The following is a 21,035-nucleotide window of genomic DNA, read 5'->3' on the forward strand; positions in this document are numbered from 1 at the left end:
TTTTTTTTCTTTTCATATCTATTCATTGTTAATAATCATCTTATGAAAAATAAATTTGTAAATATTGTAAAGGGTGTTGATTTGTTTTGATGGTTACTGTCGCCGTAGGGCCCTTTTCCCTGTCACAATGTGTCAGAAGTGGATTGGTCGACCGACACAGTAGCTATTCGAACATTATTAACACCCATTTAACTGCAGCAATAATTTGTAAAGATTCCTCTTGTTTTGTTTTATTGTTACACATATAATAGTTTTATTCATTTTTCAGAGTGACGTCTTACCTCAGACAAGACAAGACAGTTCCGTAGCTTCAGCTAACCAGCTTTAGTGGTCACAGACTAATAGACAGTTGTATACGACACTTGGATTCTGGGGTGAGTTCGTTCCTTTATTTTCTTTGGGTTTATTTTGTGTCACTCTATGATTAAGCCACCATAATATCTGTGCTGAGAGTGATCGCCCTTGACAAGGAGAGTTATCCTACTCACTCTTAATTGGCGTCGCCCTACTTCTCCCAGTGATCCTATTTTGTATTAGTGAAACTGAAATACATACCAGATACAGTATTTTTTTTTACTTTGTGTGTTAGCAAGCTTGTTTACTTGCATATACTTTTAACCTACTCTTATGTTTTAGTACTACACTGTTGTGTTTATACCTATACTTTATTTTAGGATAAAACACTTGATTTATATTTGTTTTATTGTTACACTAAAGTGTTAACACTAGTTACAGTTGATAGATATTTGATAAGGCTAGGGTATTGTTGCAGCCTACTGTCACTGCACTTTGTTGATTGTTGCCTATGCAACCTTGATTGACACATAGTACTGTTGCGCAACTTAGTGTATTATTTTAGTGAGGACGTTTTGTGTAGTATAACGTAGAGTATAGTATTTGTTTTGGCTCCAGTGTAACTGTAGAGCTTTAGTGTAAACTAGTGTAGTCTAGTATTCCCTCACGATTGTTTATTTAGTGTCTCAGTTGTTATAGTAGCTGTTGTACTGTAGTTTTATATAGTGTTAACGTAGTGTAATCATGACTAGTGTAGTAGAGTTAACGAAGGTAGGAAAGGAGTTAGGTTATGAAGAGATGAGTTACGTAACTTTTTTAAGGAAGAGCAGGCTAGGGAACGTGAGGAAAACAAGTAGATTAGAAGCAGAGAAAGATAGATTAGAGGCAGAAAATTAAGAAGTAGAAGCAGAGAAAGATAGATTAGAGTTAGAAGCTAGGTTGCAGAAAGAAAAGATAGAATATGAAAAACAAAGTAGTTTTAGAAGCAGAGAGATTAAGAGTAGAAACAGAGAGAGAAAGAGAGAAGGAAAGGTTAGAAGCAGATAGGGAAAGATTAGAGTTAGAAGTTAGGTTGCAGAAGGAAAAGATAGAATATGAACGACGTAGTAGCTTAGAGGCTGAGAAGGAAAAGTTAGAGTTAGAACGTAAGTTAGAACTAGAAAAAGTTAGAAATGGAAAAGGAGAAGTTAATGTTAGCTAGGAAGTTAGAAACAGAGAAGAGGAAGCAGAAAATAGGAGATTAGAAACAGAGCATAAGTTTAAGACAGACTTAGAAAAAGATGAGTAAGAAAAAGGTAAAGGTTAAGATGTCTCCTTTGATGAGAAAATTGATTCCATGGATGCGTACTTGAATGTGTACGAAACGTACCTGTTGCGCAGGATTGGGATAAAGAGATATGGTCACTTAACTTACCGTTCCTCTAAAGGTACGGCAAGAAGGTTTTTGATAGGCTTCCGTTGGAAGATAGGAAGGATTGTGATAAACAGAAAGCCGCTTTGCTACGTCAGTTCGAACTCACTGACGATGGCTATAAGAAAAAGTTTAGAACTGAGAGGCCTCGTGATAATGAGACCTTTGTGATGTTTCTAGCCAGAATAAGTAGATATTTAGATGGTTGGCTTAGATTGAGTAAGGTAGATAAAACGTACGAAGGATTGTTAGATTTTATTCTTAGGGACCAATTTTTAGATGTATGTAATAGAGAACTATACCAGAATTTGAGTAGTAAGAAGTTAGTTAAAGCTAGGGATGTAGCAGAAGATGCAGATTTGTTTGCAAAGACTCGTGGAGGTCCCAAGTATGTCGTGAATCGAACCATCCAATGCTCCATTTTCCTCCCCTATCGTCCTCATAAGGAAAAAAGATAACAGTATAAGGTTCTGTATAGATTTTCGTCAGGTCAACAAACTGACGGTTTTCGATGCTGAACCTATGCCAAACATGGAGGAAATGTTTTCAAAATTATCTAAGTAAAAGATATTTTTCTAAACTAGACTTTTAGCAAAGGTTACTGGCAGTTCCTTTGTCTGAAAAGGCAAAACCCATGACTGCTTTTGAAACCCCGAAAGGTTTGTTCCAGTTCCGTAAGATGCCCTTTGGATTAGTTAACGCACCAGCAACGTTTTGTAGACTGATGCGGAAGGTTTTGAAGGACCTAGGACACTCGGATAGCTTCATAGATGATATCCTGGTGTATACAATCACATGGCCAGAACATGTAGTAGCCCTCACTGAGTTGTTAACCAGACTAAGAGAAGCTAAGTTAACAGCAAAACCGACTAAGTGTTTTATAGGTTTTCAGAAGTTAGAATGTTTAGGGCACATGATAGGAATGTTCAACCCTTGAACCAGTTCCAAATAAGGTACAAGCTATACAGGATGCCGAAAGACCGAAAACCAAGAAGGCAATACGTTCATTCTTAGTGTAGTTGGATTTTACAGAAAGTTTATCCCAAATTTGCAGCCATTGCAGTTCCGCTCACAGATTGACGAAAAAGGGTCAGCCAAATCTTGTAGAGTGGGTGAAAGTCAAGAAAAGGCTTTTCAGACTTTGAAGGCTACTTAATGGTCCGCCTATTTTGAAGTTGCCAGATTTAGATCAGACTTTTATAGAGAGTAGATTTCTTCTGATTTAGGTTTAGGCTCAGTATGCTTCAGGAAAGTGATGGAGAGAAATTACCTGTAGCGATGCTAGTAGAAAATTGCTACCTAAGGGAGCAAAAGTACTCAGTGATAGAGAAGGAGTGTTTAGCGATAGTAATGGGCAGTAGCTAAATTTCACCGGTATTTGTTCGGTAAAGACTTGTATTAGAGACAGATCATCAGCCGCTCACTTATTTGAATAAAGCGAAACTTAGCAATTCCAGGCTGATGAGATGGGCATTGGCATTGCAGCCATAAAAGGATCAGTATCAGAGCAATTTCCCGGTAGAGAAATGTAGGCGCAGAATTATTTAAGTAGAGTGTAGACAGGTAGCTATATTATATGATGTACAGATAGTGACAGAGTGTGTTTTCTTTTGTGTTTGCTATTTTCAGTATGTCATTTTGCTTTCAATTAAGAAAATTATAAATTTTCTTTTTAAGGGGGGACGTGTGTCACAAATTGACATACGGGCCTTATTTTATCTGTATTGTAAATGCAGGTATTGCATCATCTTTTTGTAAATTTTTGAGTTATTGAGGTAAATGTCAGATTTCACGCATGAAATACCTCTCATGTTTTTCTGTATTTCATAACTTAAATTTCCATGTAAATTTCATTGAATTCTGTTCAGTAATAAGAAAGTTGATATTTTATAAACTTCAGTAATTCATGTTTTTATCCCCAAAACCACTATAATGGGCCTCAAATTGTCAATTTAAATTCGCGCCAAAGTAGTTAGATTCCCCGGCTATATCGTGAATCCCGTGAAAATGACAATAGTCATAGCTCACGGCTTAGCCGTGAATCCCATGAAATTTAGTATTTGGCGGGACATTATCCTTTAAATAGACTGGGCTAGATATGCCTTGCGCACACCACCTTCCGACATTATAGACGAATCTATGTCTGAATTATTTTCTTGCTAGAAATTTATGCTCGATCGAGCTTCTTCCGCCAGACGATTTTTCCTGGTGATGTCATAACCCGGAAGTACAATGCCCGAGGTTCACTTGTCTTCACTCGCCTGGATGTGATATTCCCAGCGCAGAGCTTTCGTCCCATGGTTGTGCCGTAAACCGCAAAGACGATGATTTTTGTTATCCTCTGAAGTCAGCTCAGGGATGCAATCACCTACCACCATAGGGAGCCAATACGGAATCAACGTATTCACGGTTTAAAGGGACTGTATTTTGATTTTAGAAATCTGTTTTGTTTGTGCTACTTAAAGTTCACAATTACATTAAAGACCTGTGTCACGTCAGATTAGAATGGACTATAAGAACTTTTGTATCTAGAGATACTGAACTTTCTTTTTTTTCTTTCTTATAATCAGTTTTTTTTTTTTTCTTTTCATATCTATTCATTGTTAATAATCATCTTATGTAAATAAATTTGTAAATATTGTAAAGGGTGTTGATTTGTTTTGATGGTTACTGTCGCCGGTACGGCCTTTCCTGTCACAGAGTTCCATTATAATATAACCCTATAGCTGCTCTCCACGCGTTAACATTTATACTACCTATTTGGGAAAAGTACAACAACTGGATGCATGGGGTACAACGGCAGAGGTGATCTAACTAGAAAACATGACAGAGCAAAACAGAAGAGACATACCATCACAATCGTAAAAATAATGAAAAAGATATACAGCATTCTTTTGATATTTGCTAAAAGAAAATCAGGCAAAAAAAGGTTGATATTTATAAGGAAAATACTATGGTCGACGTTAACTTAAAGTATAATTAAAGTAATAAAAATAGAAACTCTTACTTTGAGAGTAGGTTAGCATATCTACTATATATATAGTTTTATCACTGACTGCATTATATTATTTTTAATAAATGATAGTAAAAAAAATTATAAGCACACCCCGTATTTATAATGTAGGTCAGTTAAAATCGAAAAGCACGGAATTTAATGAGACACGAAGTTGAAACATGTACTTGTGTGTACTTATATATGAATACAATGAATTTTAGAAATTGATATGATATAAATATGCAAGAAACGAGCAAATTATTCCTTAACGCTATCATGAAAGAAATGTATTTACATGGAATATTAAATAATGTGTACTTTACTAAACATGAGCTGATGAGTAGTGTACAAATACAATATTTCTTGCACACTGGACTGGCGTTTCCGCGGTGATTTTACCCATGCCGGCAAAACCCATCTGGCACCCCCATGCCAGATGACTCTCGTGCTGTTAATGACAACTAGTGTTTCATGCACTGATAATATATTGTTTATGTAAAAATACGAAAAAAGCAGGTACCTTGATAGTTTCTCTCCGTTCCTTATAGTATATTTCTCGATTCAAAATACATTAGTTTACCGTAAGAACATAACATTACGCTACAAACGATAAAACTAAAGTGGAACTTTGTTATTGTGCGTTACGCAAAACATCATGACGTTACTTCTGCTTACGGACGTTAATTTCCCGAGCTTTGTGTTCATTCTCTACTATAAGAAAGAGTGCTACGTAAGTATTTCTACCTGTTACTTTTAAAATACGGTATTCAAGAAAAATAATCTGCCACAATAAAATGCTAACATGTATACGATATGCAAGCCTCATTACCGCCCAATGCGCCGGTGCCCTCGGGACGGATATTTCTATCCGATTCGTAAACACATGACAGATATTATTATTCCTATTTGCCTAATTGCATATGAACTAGGCGTGATACTTGGATCTATGTGTCGTTATTTACTTGGAAATAAATCGACTGCTGAAAAGTGCATGGCATGATCATACAGTTGAAGCAAAGCATCAAAGTGGATTCCAAAAAGAGTCTATTTGTCATCTTTTCTAGCAGAATTCAATTGCTGTACAATGAATTGTCTTTTCTTTGTCAAATCTTTAGTTACAAGTACATCGAAGTCATCTGTTTTGTGATTTTTTAGGTTTTTCTTACTCATGAAGACATTATTTTTCACTTTCCAAGCCTTGAATTTACAAATTATTTGTGCTCTGCCATTTTTCACAGAACCAAGTAAGTGGGGCCTTTCAATATCATCTGAAGTAATAGGAGGATTGACAGACATTTTTTCATTACAAATTTTGACAATTTCGTTATCTGTGTTAAATTGTTTTGGTTCACTTGTCACCGGAACTCTGTGAAATCTTAGGGATGAACGCCTCCTATACTGTTCAGCTTCACCATGCTCCCTTTCAAGGCTTTCAATTCGATCCCCGGCTTCATCAAGTTCTCGTCTAAGAGTAATATTCTCAGCCTTCAAGTTATTTATGGCTTTGGTTTGGAAATCAAGTTTATTGTGCTGGAAAGAGTGTTTAAGAACTTCTGTGAGTGATGGAACTACTGCTGCAGAAATGGCTTGGATTACTGTGGGGCTACACACGGCAGCTTTGACAAGCTCACATATGTCATAGTTTGATCCTAGAACTTTAACATTTGAGTCTATTTCATTGAGATCGGGCAATGAGGACTTCCTTCTCAGGGGGTTGGGGCATTTACGTGGTCTCCCTGTATGCCGTCAGATGGGCTCCAAGTTTCCTCTTTGCGACGTTTGTTGCTATCAATATTCTTATCAATATTGTTATCCGGTGTTTTGACATTGTTTTGATTCGAAATCTTGTATTTACTCATTGTGTACACGGGCTCCAAATGGATTTGTGCGAACAAAGAAAAGTCAATGCGATGGCGCGTTTTTCACGAGAAATAAATCTCTAAGATCTATATACAGTACAGTCACAAAGTTTTCGACCTCCAAAGTCTCTCAGTTCAATTCAAATACTTTTTTTCAATTGCAACATCTTCGTTTAAACTTGACCAGTCATAAATAATGTAAATAATCAACCTTTTTCTGCTCTGCTAAAACTGTTACGTACACGCCGCCATTACCGGAAGTAGATATCTCGAATCTAATGACAGTTGGCACAAGAATGACAATTCTCTGACTGATTGAATGTTAACTAATTTTACATCAAAAAATAAGTCCATTTAAAAGATAAGTATTATTATATTCAAATATTTCCTGTTTGGCTCATGAATGTCATGGATAGTGATTTGCGGAGGAGTGTAATTTTATCCATATATTTTATCTAAGAATTGTGCCGTGGATAGGTGTTACTGTATCCACGTATTTCATCTAAGATTCGTGCCATTGATTGTCGTTCGTGGATAAGTGTTATTATATCCATATATATAATTTTAAGTTCGTGCCATTGAGTGTGATTCGTGCATAAGTGTTATTATATCCATATATATAATTTTAATTTGTGCCATTGAGTGTGATTCGTGCATAAGTGTTATTATATCCATATATATAATTTTAATTTGTGCCATTGAGTGTGATTCGTGCATAAGTGTTATTATATCCTACATTTCCTCTCATATTCCTGTTATCGACTGCGATAACACCTTAAATAATGATCTTCAGACAATTAGTGACTGGTCTCTGCAATGGCTCGTAGAATTTAATCCTAGTAAAACAGAAGTAGTATTTTTTACATTAGGATCAGAACGTAAACCTGCATTGATATTCGATAATGTTAATCTTGACTTTGTCGAAAGTCATAAACATTTAGGAGTAACATTTAGATCTGATGGAAAATGGCATGATCATATTAATAATATTATGTCATTCGCTTCGAAAGTCCTTGGATTAATGAGATCACTGAAATTTAAAATTAATCGTAATTCATTGAATCAGATATACATATCTTATTTAAGGTCCTTATTAGAATATGCATCTGTTGTATGGAATGGATGTGCAGACTATGAGAAACAAGCTTTAGAAAAGATTCAGTATGAAACAGCACGAATTGTAACTGGCTTAACCAGATCAGTCTCAATTGAACGGTAAACGAAGGAAATAGGTTGGGTTTCATTAAAAGACAGGCGCACTATTCAAAAACTTGTAACTGTTTATATAGCAAGACAAGGAAACTTGCCAAATTATCTAGCAGATTTATTTCCTGCAACTGCTTCTGAAACTACTCCCTATCCTCTTCGTAATAACAACGACTATGAAACATTAGCCCGTCGTACTCAGATATACAGTTCCTCTTTTATTCCGTCAGCCACTTCTCTTTGGAACAATCTTGAACTAGACATAAGAAACTCGGAATCAATTAACATTTTCAAAACTAAATTAAAGACAAAATTTAAAGCGCATACCATTCCTGAATACTACTGCTCAGGTGACAGACAAATTTCGGTATATCATACACGCATGCGTAATTACTGTAGTAACATAAATGGTGATCTCTTTCGTAATCATCTTCGTAATAATCCTATGTGTGAATGTGGTCATCAAAATGAGGACGCAGAACATTTTTTCTTCAACTGTACTCACTTCCAAACTCAAAGAATTAACTTATTTCGTGATACTCGTATGTTTCATCCGCTAAATTTAGAAACTCTGCTCTTTGGTAGCGATAGATATACGGATGAGGAGAATAATTATATATTTTTACAGGTTCAAAAATACATAAAACAGACTGCAAGATTCTAACAGTAATGTATGATATTATGAATGAGAATATAAAGTTGAGAATACTGGAGATTGACTTCCCAAGGAGCTGGACCACCCACCACCCTCTCCCTCTCTCTCTCTCTCTCTCTCTCTCTCTCTCTCTCTCTCTCTCTCATAAAAATATACATGCTTTATTTCATTTTCAAATTTACAAAACCTTTAATTTTTTCCGCCAATTTGTTTCGTTTTATATCTGTTGGGGAGGGCCGTCATCTGATGTTGCAAGAACTTGTGGCCCGACCCATTTGCTTATTGTCTGTGTTTGTAAAAAATGTTATATATGCTTGTAAATATTGAATGAGCAATAAAATATGTTTAAACTAAACTAAATCGATTGCGATTCATGCGGGATAAGTGTTATTATATCCGATTTCGTGTCATTGTAGGGATAACGCATGTTTTTTCGTGTTATAACGTCTACAGAATTCCGAGGGATTGGTTGATGCCCGAGCCCGTAGGGCGAGGGTACCAACGTATCCCGAGGGATTCTGCAGATGTTATAACATGAAATGAACATGCGCTAACGCTATTCTAGCATAAAACGCGGAAAAAATACTAATAAATGAATACATCCTACCTCAACGTCATTAAATTTCCATGAAATGCGCGGGAATGTCCGAGTTGTATTTTACGTTGACGTCATTTTGTTTTGAATTATCCGTTTTGGGGCCGAATGACGTTTACGTTTTGCCACGGAACTCGCATATATAAAAAGGTGTTATAACAGCACGTGAGCGCGAGAATCTCTCTGTTAACACACATTTTCTCTCCTGTTAAAACACCCCCGAAATGTGACAATAACAGCAGTTTTATGCTAGAATGATTAGGCCTATCCATATATTTCAGTTTGTCAAAATATGGCTGAGTAACGCATCATTTAACCAAACAGATTTTTCTTGTTGCCTGAAATAAAAGTGTAGGGATAACACGTGTTTCTTCGTGTTATGACATCTGCAGAATCCCAAGGGGTTGGTTGGTACCTGAGCCCGTTAGGGCGATGGCACCAACGATTCCCTAGGGATTCTGAAGATGTTATGACACGAAAAGAACATGCGCTAACGCAAGCTATTCTAGCATAAAACGCATAAAAACAGGTAAATGAATATATTGTCCCTCAACGTCATTAAATTTTCATGAAATGCGCGGTAAAGTCTACGTTGTTTTTTCACGCTGACATCATTTCCTTTTGAATTATCCGTTTTTGGGCCGTTTACGCTTTGCCACGGAACGCGCATATATAAAAAGGTGTTATAACAGCACGTGAGCGCGAGAATCTCTCTGTTAACACACGTTTTCTCTCCTGTTAAAACACCCCCGAAAAGTAACAGTAACGGCAGTTTTATGCTAGAATTTTCATCATAGCACTTTATGTAATCTAGTAAGTATAAACTGAAACAAAAAGAGCTAATAATATCAAAATTCACTGGTCTTTACAGGTTTTTTCTATCTCTTATCCATTTTTTCTTTGTACGGATAACGCCATTCTCGCATACCAGAGGTACCGTGGTTCCCCGGATGAACGTTCGTCTCGGGATTTTGACGAATCTCTGATGGATGAGAATGGGATAACGCATGTTATAACAGCACGCGAGCGCGAGAATCTCTCTGTTAACACACGTTTTCTCTCCTGTTAAAACACCCCCGAAAAGTGGCAAGAACAGCAGTTTTATGCTAGAATACAATTTGAAGCATTTTTTGTGTCATTGCAGAAGCAAAATATTTTTAAAATCTTAAATACAGTACAGATTTTTTTTCTCCTTTTTTTTTAGATTTAAATAGTTTTTTCTTCTATTGAACAAAAAAATGGGTAGGATATTATGTCCACATGTTAAAACGAAAGAGATTTGTCTGTGACATATATGCTTACATAATACTGATATCGCCATGTATTCATAGTAACCTGTAAGTAACCTGTAAGACCTGAAATCCCTATAAGATTAAGTGGGACATTTATATATGTTTTTTCATTTTTACTTAATATCAGTAATGCTTAAACAGTGGGTGAAGAAAATGCTCTATTAAATAAAAACGAGTACGGTGATAACTACTGAAACTCACAGTGTTGTGTTGTGTTACATTGCATTGCATTGTATTGTATCTGTCAAAAAGCTAATCATGTAGAGTACATGTACTAGATGATAACAATATCTTTTCACTCTTTTCAATGTCTTACACATAACCCAGGGGCAACTTCCTTTTCCGTTCGTTTCTCGTGTCGCCGGTTGTTTTTACACGGTAAGGTGAGAAATTCTGTCTAGTGAACTAAGGCAACCACAAATCATTAAAATGATAGAGGAAATAGATATGCAATATATTCCTTAAAGTATGTCTGAATATCAACGACCTTTGGCGTAGTCTGCATCCGGTAGGGGGGTTCAGGTGTTTTTTCTTTGATATTCATCATATTGCTTTTATTTCACAATAGTTTGAAAGAACACATCTTGAGATAAAAGAATGAGGTATAGGTCTTTAAAATATTCTAAGTAGTTTTTGAGATATGTGCTTTTGAAAACCAGAGATGCAGTGAAATTTTGTAATATCTTTTACACTGGCACTAGAACTGCAGATTTAGCTTTGGTGGCCTATTTTCATAAATTACATGCTTTATTTTTCCAGTTTATAATGAAATTAAAAAGAAATGGTTGCCTTCTTAGTTTATTACGTCCCATCCTCTGTTCTTATATTAAAACATGGTAATGAACGGAATCCAACATCGCCCCGTTTAGCCGGTCATAACTTTTCATAGAAATAAGGTATCGCTGATACTCATGTAGAGTAACTTCGGGTATATTCGACACCTTGAGCATAAAAACAGTGAAGCAATTTTCGATTCAGAATGATCGGTGCGAACATTTCATGAAAACGAAAGTAGACCTTTTCTGCGTCTTCAGTATAAAACGCTGCCCAGTGTTTGCATCTACATCATCAATAGGATGGATATTATTCTGATTGTTGTCTTCATGTAAGTTCGACATCTTTCGGGCAAATTCGGCACCCTGGGGGAGTTTTAAAAAATATACAACATTTATTATTTTTTGAATAGCTACATTAAAAACAGCAAATGTCGCAACAGACATAACACAACTGTTCTTGTGCTGACGAGTAGGCGCTAATTTTTTAGATTTCATAACTCGAGCTATAAAAAGTAAAACAAAAAAAATAATCTTTATTGTTCAGAAGATTATACAAATGCCGGCTAATTGTTCGGCTAATTGTTTTGGGAAACAATACAATATAGCGTCATTAATGATGTTTATCTATTTTTTTCGCTGCTGCCTTCTTTTTGACATGGTACCATTTTCTACCATCTGAACGGCGGGGGCAAGTTTTGATGGAGAGTAGAGCTCTGCAACACTTCGCACGAATTTGTCTCGACATTTTGATCTGAAATAAGGCGTTTTTGTTACCGAAACCTGTGGGGTACAGGGTTCTCCCCAGAAAAAAATTAAGGGATAGCTGGAAGCACGTGGTAGCCAAACTGGTGTTTTGTGAGGGGCTTAAGAGGGTTGACTTTTTAGCAAGTTTAACCACATATACTTTTTAAGTGTAACATTTGTATCTTTATCACTTTTAATTATAAGCAGTTATACAATCTACAAATGTGTTTTATTAAACACAAATTTGTCCTTATGCTGATCATATTACTACAGTAACTGTGTGTAGTAGTCACATACATTATATAATAAATTACTTTCATCACATCACTTTCATCTCACTGTCACAGTTCACAGTTATTTGTAAGGCACTAAAGTTTATATCACACATCTTCTTGGCTTCTCCTTATGCCACAACTCTACTGAATTTTCAAATTGAAAGTCTTCCAACTTGGGTCCTTGAATTGCAATTATTAATAGACAGTTCAGTGTTGTGTTGATCAGTCTTGACCTATGTGTTGTTTTTGTGCCCACCCCCCCCCCCCCCCCCCCCCACCATGAGTGGTGGGGGCATAATTATAGATTTGCTCTTGTCCGTCCGTCTGTCCGAAGTTCATGACGCACCTAGCTCAAAAGTATTTGATATAGATTGATGAAACCTTGCGTGAGTCTTTATCATGATATGAACTTGCGCACCTTCTATTTTTCGTCTGGCTCCGTCCCCTAATTTTAGAGTTATGGCCCCTGAAATAGTCAAAAATGCACATTTTCACCTTGTGACACGCCTAGCTCAAAAAGTGTTTGATATAAATTGATGAAACCTTACGTGAGTCTTTATCATGATATGAACTTGCACACCTTCTATTTTTCGTCTGGCTCCGCCCCCTATTTCCAGAGTTAAGGCCCCTGAAATAGACAAAAATGCACATTTTCACCTTGTGACACGCCTAGAACAAAAAGTATTTGATATAAATGGATGAAAACCTTGCATGAGTCTTTATCATGATATGAACTTAGGCACCTCCTATTTTTCATCTGGCTCCTCCCCTTATTAGCTCACCTGTCACATAGTGACAAGGTGAGCTTTTGTGATCACCCTTCGTCCGTCGTCTGTGCGTGCGTGCATGCGTCCGTCAACAATTTCTTGTCTGCACGATAGTGGTTTCATTTATGATTTTATTTTAACCAAACTCGCACACAACTTGTATCACCATAAGACCTCGGTTCCTTTCTTGAACTGGCCAGATCCCATTATGGTTTCCAGAGTTATGGCCCCTGAAAGGGCCAAAATTAGCTATTTTGACCTTGTCTGCACAATAGCAGCTTTATTTATGATTTGATTTTAACCAAACTTGCACACAACTTGTATAACCAAAAGATCTTGGTGCCTTTTTTGAACTGGCCAGATTCCTTTATGGGTTCCAGAGTTATGACCCCTGAAAGGGCCAGAATTAGCTATTTTTACCTTGTCTGCACTATAGCAACTTCATTTATGCTTTTATTTTAACCAAACTTACAGACAACTTGTATCACCATAAGATCTTGGTTCCTTTCTTGAACTGGCGAGATTCCATTATGGGTTCCAGAGTTATGGCCCCTGATACGGCCAGAATTAGCTATTTTGACCTTGTCTGCACAATAGCAGCTTCATTTATGACTTGAATTTAATCAAACTTGCACAAAACTTGTCTCACCATAAGATACCGGTTCCTTTCTTGAACCGACCAGATCCCATAATGGGTTCCAGAGTTATGGCCCCTGAAAGGGCCAAAATTAGCTATTTTGACCTTGTCTGCACAATAGCAGTTTCATTTATGATTTGATTTTAACCAAACTTGCACACAACTTGTATCACCACAAGATCTTGCTTCCTTTCTTGAACTGGCAAGATTCCATCATGGGTTCCAGAGTTATGGCCCCTTAAAGGTCCAAAATTGGCTATTTTGGCTTCTGCAGCCATATAGAGACTTCATTTATGGTTTTAATTTGATACAAACTTCCAAAATATCTTCAACAACAATAAATCTTGGATTCCATGACAAATCAGATCCAATCGTAGGTTCCAGAGTTATTTTATATCTGATTACCTCCCCTGATTGTAATCAAAATGGATTTATATCAGTAAGTACTTTTAGGACTTATTTGAAATTTCATTATTGTTATTAGTTGGACTGAGACAATCAGGGTAGATAACTATGGACTGATTTTATGTCAAATTACCTCCCTTCATTTCAAATTAAAATGGGTATATCTCCATAACTAATGAAGGTACTGATCTGAAATTTCATTTATGTCAACAGATTTATTTGGCAGATCCTTCTTTTGTTCACTTACAATATTTTTTTTTTAATTACTTCCCTTTTACGTTACTATAAATAGCTTATTTTTAGTAACTTTTTTATTATTGGCCGTAGTGAAAAACCGACTCAGACCACTTTTCTGTGGTACAACATGGATGGTACCTCCAATTTTTAGGTGTATTTTGACATATCTATACCTTGTAAGATTTTTTTTTCTTTTTGGTTAAATTTCTTCCCTTTGTTGTTCCTGTCCTTTCGACTTAGATATTTTTTCTGAGGACCTTCTTGTCCTCAAGTGCAATGATAACAGGTGAACGATATAGGGCCATCATGGCCCTCTTGTTTTTAGAGTTATGGCCCCTGAAATAGTCAAAAATGCACATTTTCACCTTGTGACATGCCTAGCTCAAAAAGTATTTGATATAGATTCATGAAACCTTGCATGAGTCTTAATCATGATATGAACTTGCGCATCTCCTATTTTTAATCTGGGTCCGCGCCCTATTTCTAGAGTTATGGCCCCTGAAATAGTCAAAAATGGACATTTCCACCTTGTGACACGCCTAGCTCAGAAAGTATTTGATATAAATTGAGGAAACCTTGCATGAGTCCTTATCATGATATGAACTTGCGCACATACTATTTTTCATCTGGGTCCGTCCCCTATTTCCAGAGTTATGGCCCCTGAAATAGTCAAAAAATGCACATTTTCACCTAAATATGACGTCATATAAATTACATAAGAAAAATTATTCAAGGACATTATGGGTTTTTCTACGCGGATATTAATTCAAGGTGTCGAATATACATGACTGTCGAATTTTCCCGAAGTTACTCTACTGATCGGAAGGTCTTACATTAATTTAACAATGACAACAAGAAATCGCCATCAAAGAACGCTATTTTTGCAGAAATAAAGCGAATTTTATCGCTTTCAGAATTATTTACATCTCGATAACCCATCAAATTCCGCTTCTACCCAGTGCGAGCGATCTCATTCGACGGAACAAAATGCGTCAAATGGCGCGATATTTGAATGTAAAATTCTGAACAAAGCACAACAAAATATTTTTCTGTATAACTCCTTCTGGGAAAAGTCGTGAATGAGAAAATATCTAAATTTAATATGACTTGTTTGCAAAAGGCTAGCACTGTCAAATTGAACAGTTACAGTAATACTGGAACATTAGCTAGAGATGGTACCTAAAAATTCAATTTGCATCTGCTATTACTTTCTGTTGAAAACTTAATACCGGGAGTACCTTAAATATATAATGATTTAACTTTCATACTACATCTTCCATGCCGAAAGGCAATATGTAATCCGAAAAATTTGGTCCTACTTGGAAAAGTGAAGCTAGTGATAGATAATTCTTCTAGCCTAAGGACTATTTAGTTCTCTGAATAAAGTATGCAAAATTAGTTTACTTCATTTCAAGATCTATGAATAATCATTCAAACAAAAAAGTTGAGCATTATCTTTCAGTTTCAAACTAATTAATTCAAAGACAATTTGTTTTATTTATTACTGCCGATGATTTACAGGTATGGTATGATCATAGGGGAGAAAACATTCATGAGAAAAATATAAATAGACTATATGAATTTTACGACATCGAATCCCTCAACATTTTACAAAATTCGTTTGCCAAGAATAATCAAGGCCTCAAACTGAGTTAAAACAGAGTGATATAAAGTGTATATTCTATCTGATGGTGACACCAGAACCATACCAAAAACTGTGCCGAAAAAAGTTATTTCACTTTTTATGACACACACCTTGTGTTTACAAATGTACCTAATTTGCATATTGACTGAGGCATGCAGAATCGAATTTACCTTGCAGAATCTGCCTTACAGAAACTATTATAAATATAATGCAGATCTTTTTCTTTAGTATAAATAAAGTGGTTGTGTTAGTTAAAAAGAAATGACAATTGCCTTTCTTTAGCTAATCCACCAAAACAACGAAGCTGGTGTCGCTGTCAAAAGTTCACATATTTACTTCACAGTGTTGCAATATTGCTAGCATATATAATATATAGCGGATATAAGCGATATGCACTTCAGTTTGCACTTGATTTGTTGTTGTCGTCGTTGAATGCCTAAGCTTATGTACCATCTCTACATTAGCATGATAAATAAACAGTTCTATGTTCCTCGAAGATCAAAATTTCCAAGGGAAAAAACTGGACTCTCTAAAATACTAATAACAACCCTCAAAGTTGAAAATCAGCAGGTTGATTTGACAACTTGGAATATTTAAACATTTCCTTTGCCACTATTCTTCTGTAGAGGCCTCATTGTTCGAGTGCCTAAGGTCGCTGAATTCAAATCTCTTGCCAGTCATCAATATGGAATTGAAACCTGAGACACTTGCTTATGGAAAGTCATTGGTTCTAGGGACAGACTGGTGCCCTCACCCCCTGTCTGAAACAGTATCCTGAGAGGTACCTCTAGTCTTCACCATCAAAAGCTGGAAAAGTCCTTATTTATAAGTGTGTTGTTGTGACTCTACACCCAGGGGAAAGCCCACTTCTGGTGCTTATTACTTATGCATTGAGCTCACTAAATGTATGAATATATGATTTTATAAAACAGAGCTTTGTCTTTCTATTTTGTTGCATAGATGACTCATCCACTTTTGTTTGATGGTACCTGGGCCCAGCAGTGGAAGTATGAATCTGCCGAGGCTTTTTATCAGCAAGTGTTAGCCGGCACGTCTGGGTCACAGCCACAATCACAGGTACTGGGTCTAATGTCATTGTACTGAGTTTGGAGACCAGTCAGGTCCAACAATTTAGTCTTGCCATTGGTCAGTTTGAAATTTGTGCTTAGAAACAACCAATCAGATGTGGAGTTTTTCTGACTGGTTTGCAAACTCAAGTTTTATTAACCTTGGGCCCTTATCTTCATACACATTCAAGATATGTATGTTCTCTCTGTCTTACTGTCACACCTTTAAGGTTTTGTGTTGTCTTTGTCTTTTTACACATTGTCTTTTTACACACAAAATGTTTAGGCGTGTGCTCTTGAAGCAGGTACATCATTATATATTTCACACAAGCAGGCATACAAGCATGTATAGCACAAGACTACCTTTTTGTAAAGTAGTTGGCAAAGTTTAAAGGCCAAGAGACAGTTGAAATTTCAGCAAATGACTTGGATGAAAATATGGGGGTGTTGGATGGATCCATTTATTCTTTTAATGTATGGATTTCTTTTACCATAAATAGAGAATATGGACAGAGTCGAAGGTTTCAAATGAATGTGAATGGTTTCCTATGTAGAGGTGAAAACTAAAAACTTCAAAATTCATTGTGACTTCAAAATCAGAAATTTAGTTTTATTCAGAAGGCTAGAAAACTGGCATACCTCTTATGTATATGCTTATTTTTAAACATCTGAAATGATCTGTACTAATGGTTTCTGCGACTGCTACCTAGGGATGAAAACTAAAAGAATTGTCATTCAAATCATTTGTATTGGTGATTGGCTGGAATTTCCATGTTGTTTCTTTATCCATTTTAAACTGCACTGGTACAAGTTTTGTTTTATTTTTGTGATGAAAATTTGGTTGATTTATGAGTTTTTAATCTGAAACTGTAATGTTAATTTTTATGTCCGTGGCATCTACTGATGCGGGAGGCATAATTATAGTGATTGTCCTGTCCGTCCGTACGAGGTAAACCAAATGGGACCGTTTCGTCTAGCATCAATACCCGTTACTAGAATGACTTGATACTAATGCAGATGTAACCTGTGACCATTCCTCATCTTCAGACCTCACCTGACCTCAGTTTGACCTTGACCTTGAACTTGACCTCGTTTTGGACTTAGGTTGCTTTGTATCGACAAGGATGCCACCGGGGGCATCAGGCGTTTATTGAACGCAGCTCCTTATTTTTTTAGCTGACCTGTCACAAAGTGACAAGGTGAGCTTTTGTGATCGTGCGGCGTCCGTCGTCCATGCGTGCGTAAACTTTTGCTTGTGACCACTCTAGAGGTCACATTTTTCATGGGATCTTTATGAAAGTAGGTCAGAATGTTCATCTTGATGATATATAGGTCAAGTTCGAAACTGGATCACATGCCGTCAAAAACAAGGTCAGTAGGTCAAATAATAAAAAAACCTTGTGACCTCTCTAGAGGCCATATTTTTCATGAGATCTGTATGAAAGTTGGTCCGAATGTTCGTCTTGATGATATCTAGATCAAGTTCGAAACCGGGTCAACTGCGGTCAAAAACTAGGTCAGTAGGTCTAAAAATAGAAAAACATTGTGACCTCTCTAGAGGCCATACTTTTCAATGGATCTTCATGAAAATTGGTCAGAATGTTCATCTTGATGATATCTAGGTCAAGTTCGAAACCTGGTCACGTGCCCTCAAAAGTTAGGTCAGTAGGTCAAATAATAAAAAAAAAACTTGTGACCTCTCTAGAGGTGATAGTTTTCATGGGATCTGTATGAAAATTGGTCTGAATGTTCATCTTGATGATATCTAGGTCAGGTTCGAAACTGGGTCAACTGCGGTCAAAAACTAGGTCAGTAGGTCTAAAAATAGAAAACTTTTGACCTCCCTAGAGGCCATATTTTTCAATGGATCTTCATGAAAATTGGTCAGAATGTTCATCTTGGTGATATCTAGTTCAAGTTCGAAACTGGGTCACGTGCGGTCAAAAACTAGGTCAGTAGGTCTAAAAATAGAAAAAACTTGTGATCTCTCTAGAGGCCATATTTTTCATGAGATCTTCATGAAAATTGTTGAGAATGTTCCCCTTGATGATATCTAGGTCAAGTTCTAAACTGGGTCACATGCCTTCAAAAACTAGGTCATTAGGTCAAATAATAGAAAAACCTGGTGACCTCTCTAGAGGCTTTATTTTTCAATGGATCTTCATGAAAATTGGTCAGAATTTTTATCTTGATGATATTTAGGTCAAGTTCAAAACTGGGTCACATGAGCTCAAAAACTAGGTCACTATGTTAAATAATAGAAAAAACGACGTCGTACTCGGTTCAAAACTCGGTCATGTGGGGACAGGTGAGCGATTCAGGACCATCATGGTCCTCTTTGTTTTAATTTATACAGCTTAACAATTTATTATCTTTTAATCAGCTTTCTAGGTTTATACATTTGTTGGTATATAAAACCTTTAGCCTGCTGGCGGCAAGTGATTCTGCCTTTGTGACAAGTGCAGACCAAGATCAGCCTGCACATCTGAACGTGGTCTGCACTGTTCACTTTTCAGTCAGTAAATTTGCATGGAACACCCCTTCGAATAATAAATGATACTGCCCAAATTGAATGATGGACCAGTCCGTTTGATAATTTTAGAAAATTAGCAGGGTAAAGGTTAACCCAGTTTGAGTCATGGACATACTAATTAACTTGTATATTTTTGGCTCATCTGAGCTTAAAAGTGCTCAGGGTAAGCTGTTGTGTTCATAATGTGTTGGTTAGCAGGTTTACTGTTAATTTTCTTGAAGTCACAATATTGGCCAGATCTTAATGATATTTGGTTGAATAATGAACTTTCAGACAAGTTTGATACTGGGTCCTCTGGAGTCAAAAACTAAACTTTAATTTAAAGAAAAAATCTTAAATAGTGTAGAGGCCAGGTTTTCTGTCTGATCTTAATGAAGCCTGATCAGAATTAATAACATCTAGGTCAGGCTCAAACATTTTCTTCTTTGTTAAGAAATTTTGGTCAAATTTGAAACTTGTTCATATTTGGTAAATTTAGATCAGGTGAGTAATGCGGGCCTAAGTGGCCCTCTTCATTTAATCAGATTTATAAGTTACTAACATTAAATATTTGCTTTAAAAGACCCTTTTTTGCCTGAAACCATTGATCTGAATAAGATAATTGGACTCAAGTTTTATCTGCGAAGGACATTGAAACTTGAAAAAGTAATTGTCTTGCAAGGAATGAAACACATGTTTGAAAATTTATTAAAAGTGCAGAGATCATGTAGATTTCTGGAGCTGTCATCTGTATACATTAACTGTAATTAGGTCAAGTCAGTGAGTGGAATATTGGTAGTTGCAATAAAACACAAGAAAAAGAAAGAAATAAACTGCACAGATATATGAAAAAACTCTTTAAATATTCAAAAGAAATTGAATGTAAACTTAAATTTATATTTCAGTTCTTATATTATAGAGTGTTCTCTTTGTGTAGAATCGTTTGAGGATTTATTAGGGCGCAGAAAAGAGGATATCTTGCCTTGAAATATATTGCTTTTTACTATAATTTGTAAAATTCATATTGTACCGGTATCAATGTATTGTCAATATTTGTCAGTGAGATATTGATACATAGTTCTAATCAATGGCAGCGGTATAGATTACTGCAAATTTTGCTCTATTTTTAGAATCAGGGAACAAATCTTACACACGGCAGCAACTTAATATCCGAAATAGCTCAAGCTCGTCAAAATATCCATAAAGCTTTAAACGAAGTGAGTACTGATCTTTGTCGTACCTCTCTCACATCAAGCTGCATACATCTTTTCATGAAACAGATTTTCATTTCTTTTCACTCTAGTAGCCTAACTCACAAACAGCTTTCTATACCAAGGTAGTTGGCCATAGGAACTATATAAAGTATGGATCAGGTAACATGATGTCCAAAATAATTAGTTGATCCAGAAAACTACAGTGCTCAGTAAGCCTCTCTGTGTATGTTTTCTCAAACCCGTCAGATAGATTCAGATGCATTAACCAAAACTCTCCCAATGCATCTCATTTGAATTTTTGTTAGCTTTTTAATGGAGTCAAGGACAATTGTCATTGAAAGCTTTGAAAATGACAGAGATATTTGACTACAAAAAACTTTAACCAAAAAATTCCAAGTTAAAAAGGGGCCTAGCTCTGTCATAATTCAAATCAGAGTTATGGGGATTGT

General features: G+C 36.2%; 1 protein-coding gene across 7 annotated transcripts in view; it reads left to right on the plus strand.

Moving 5' to 3' along the window:
* LOC123526984 (elongation factor 1-delta-like) overlaps positions 1-21,035 on the plus strand; it is an 84,229-nt gene that overhangs the window by 52,271 nt on the left and 10,923 nt on the right. The window contains exons 1-3 of one of the 7 annotated variants that reach the window (XM_053523756.1): positions 10,569-10,690; positions 16,754-16,870; positions 20,503-20,589. In XM_053523756.1, the coding sequence (XP_053379731.1) occupies positions 10,586-10,690; positions 16,754-16,870; positions 20,503-20,589 (309 nt within the window). In that variant the 5' untranslated portion in view covers positions 10,569-10,585. Of the gene's footprint in view, positions 1-10,568; positions 10,691-16,753; positions 16,871-20,502; positions 20,590-21,035 lie in introns of those variants that run through there. The other 6 variants (XM_053523757.1, XM_053523758.1, XM_053523759.1 and 3 more) reach the window with 6 other exon arrangements.

This window comes from Mercenaria mercenaria, chromosome 14 (assembly GCF_021730395.1).
Source record: "Mercenaria mercenaria strain notata chromosome 14, MADL_Memer_1, whole genome shotgun sequence".
Classification (NCBI taxonomy): Eukaryota; Metazoa; Mollusca; class Bivalvia; order Venerida; family Veneridae; genus Mercenaria; species Mercenaria mercenaria.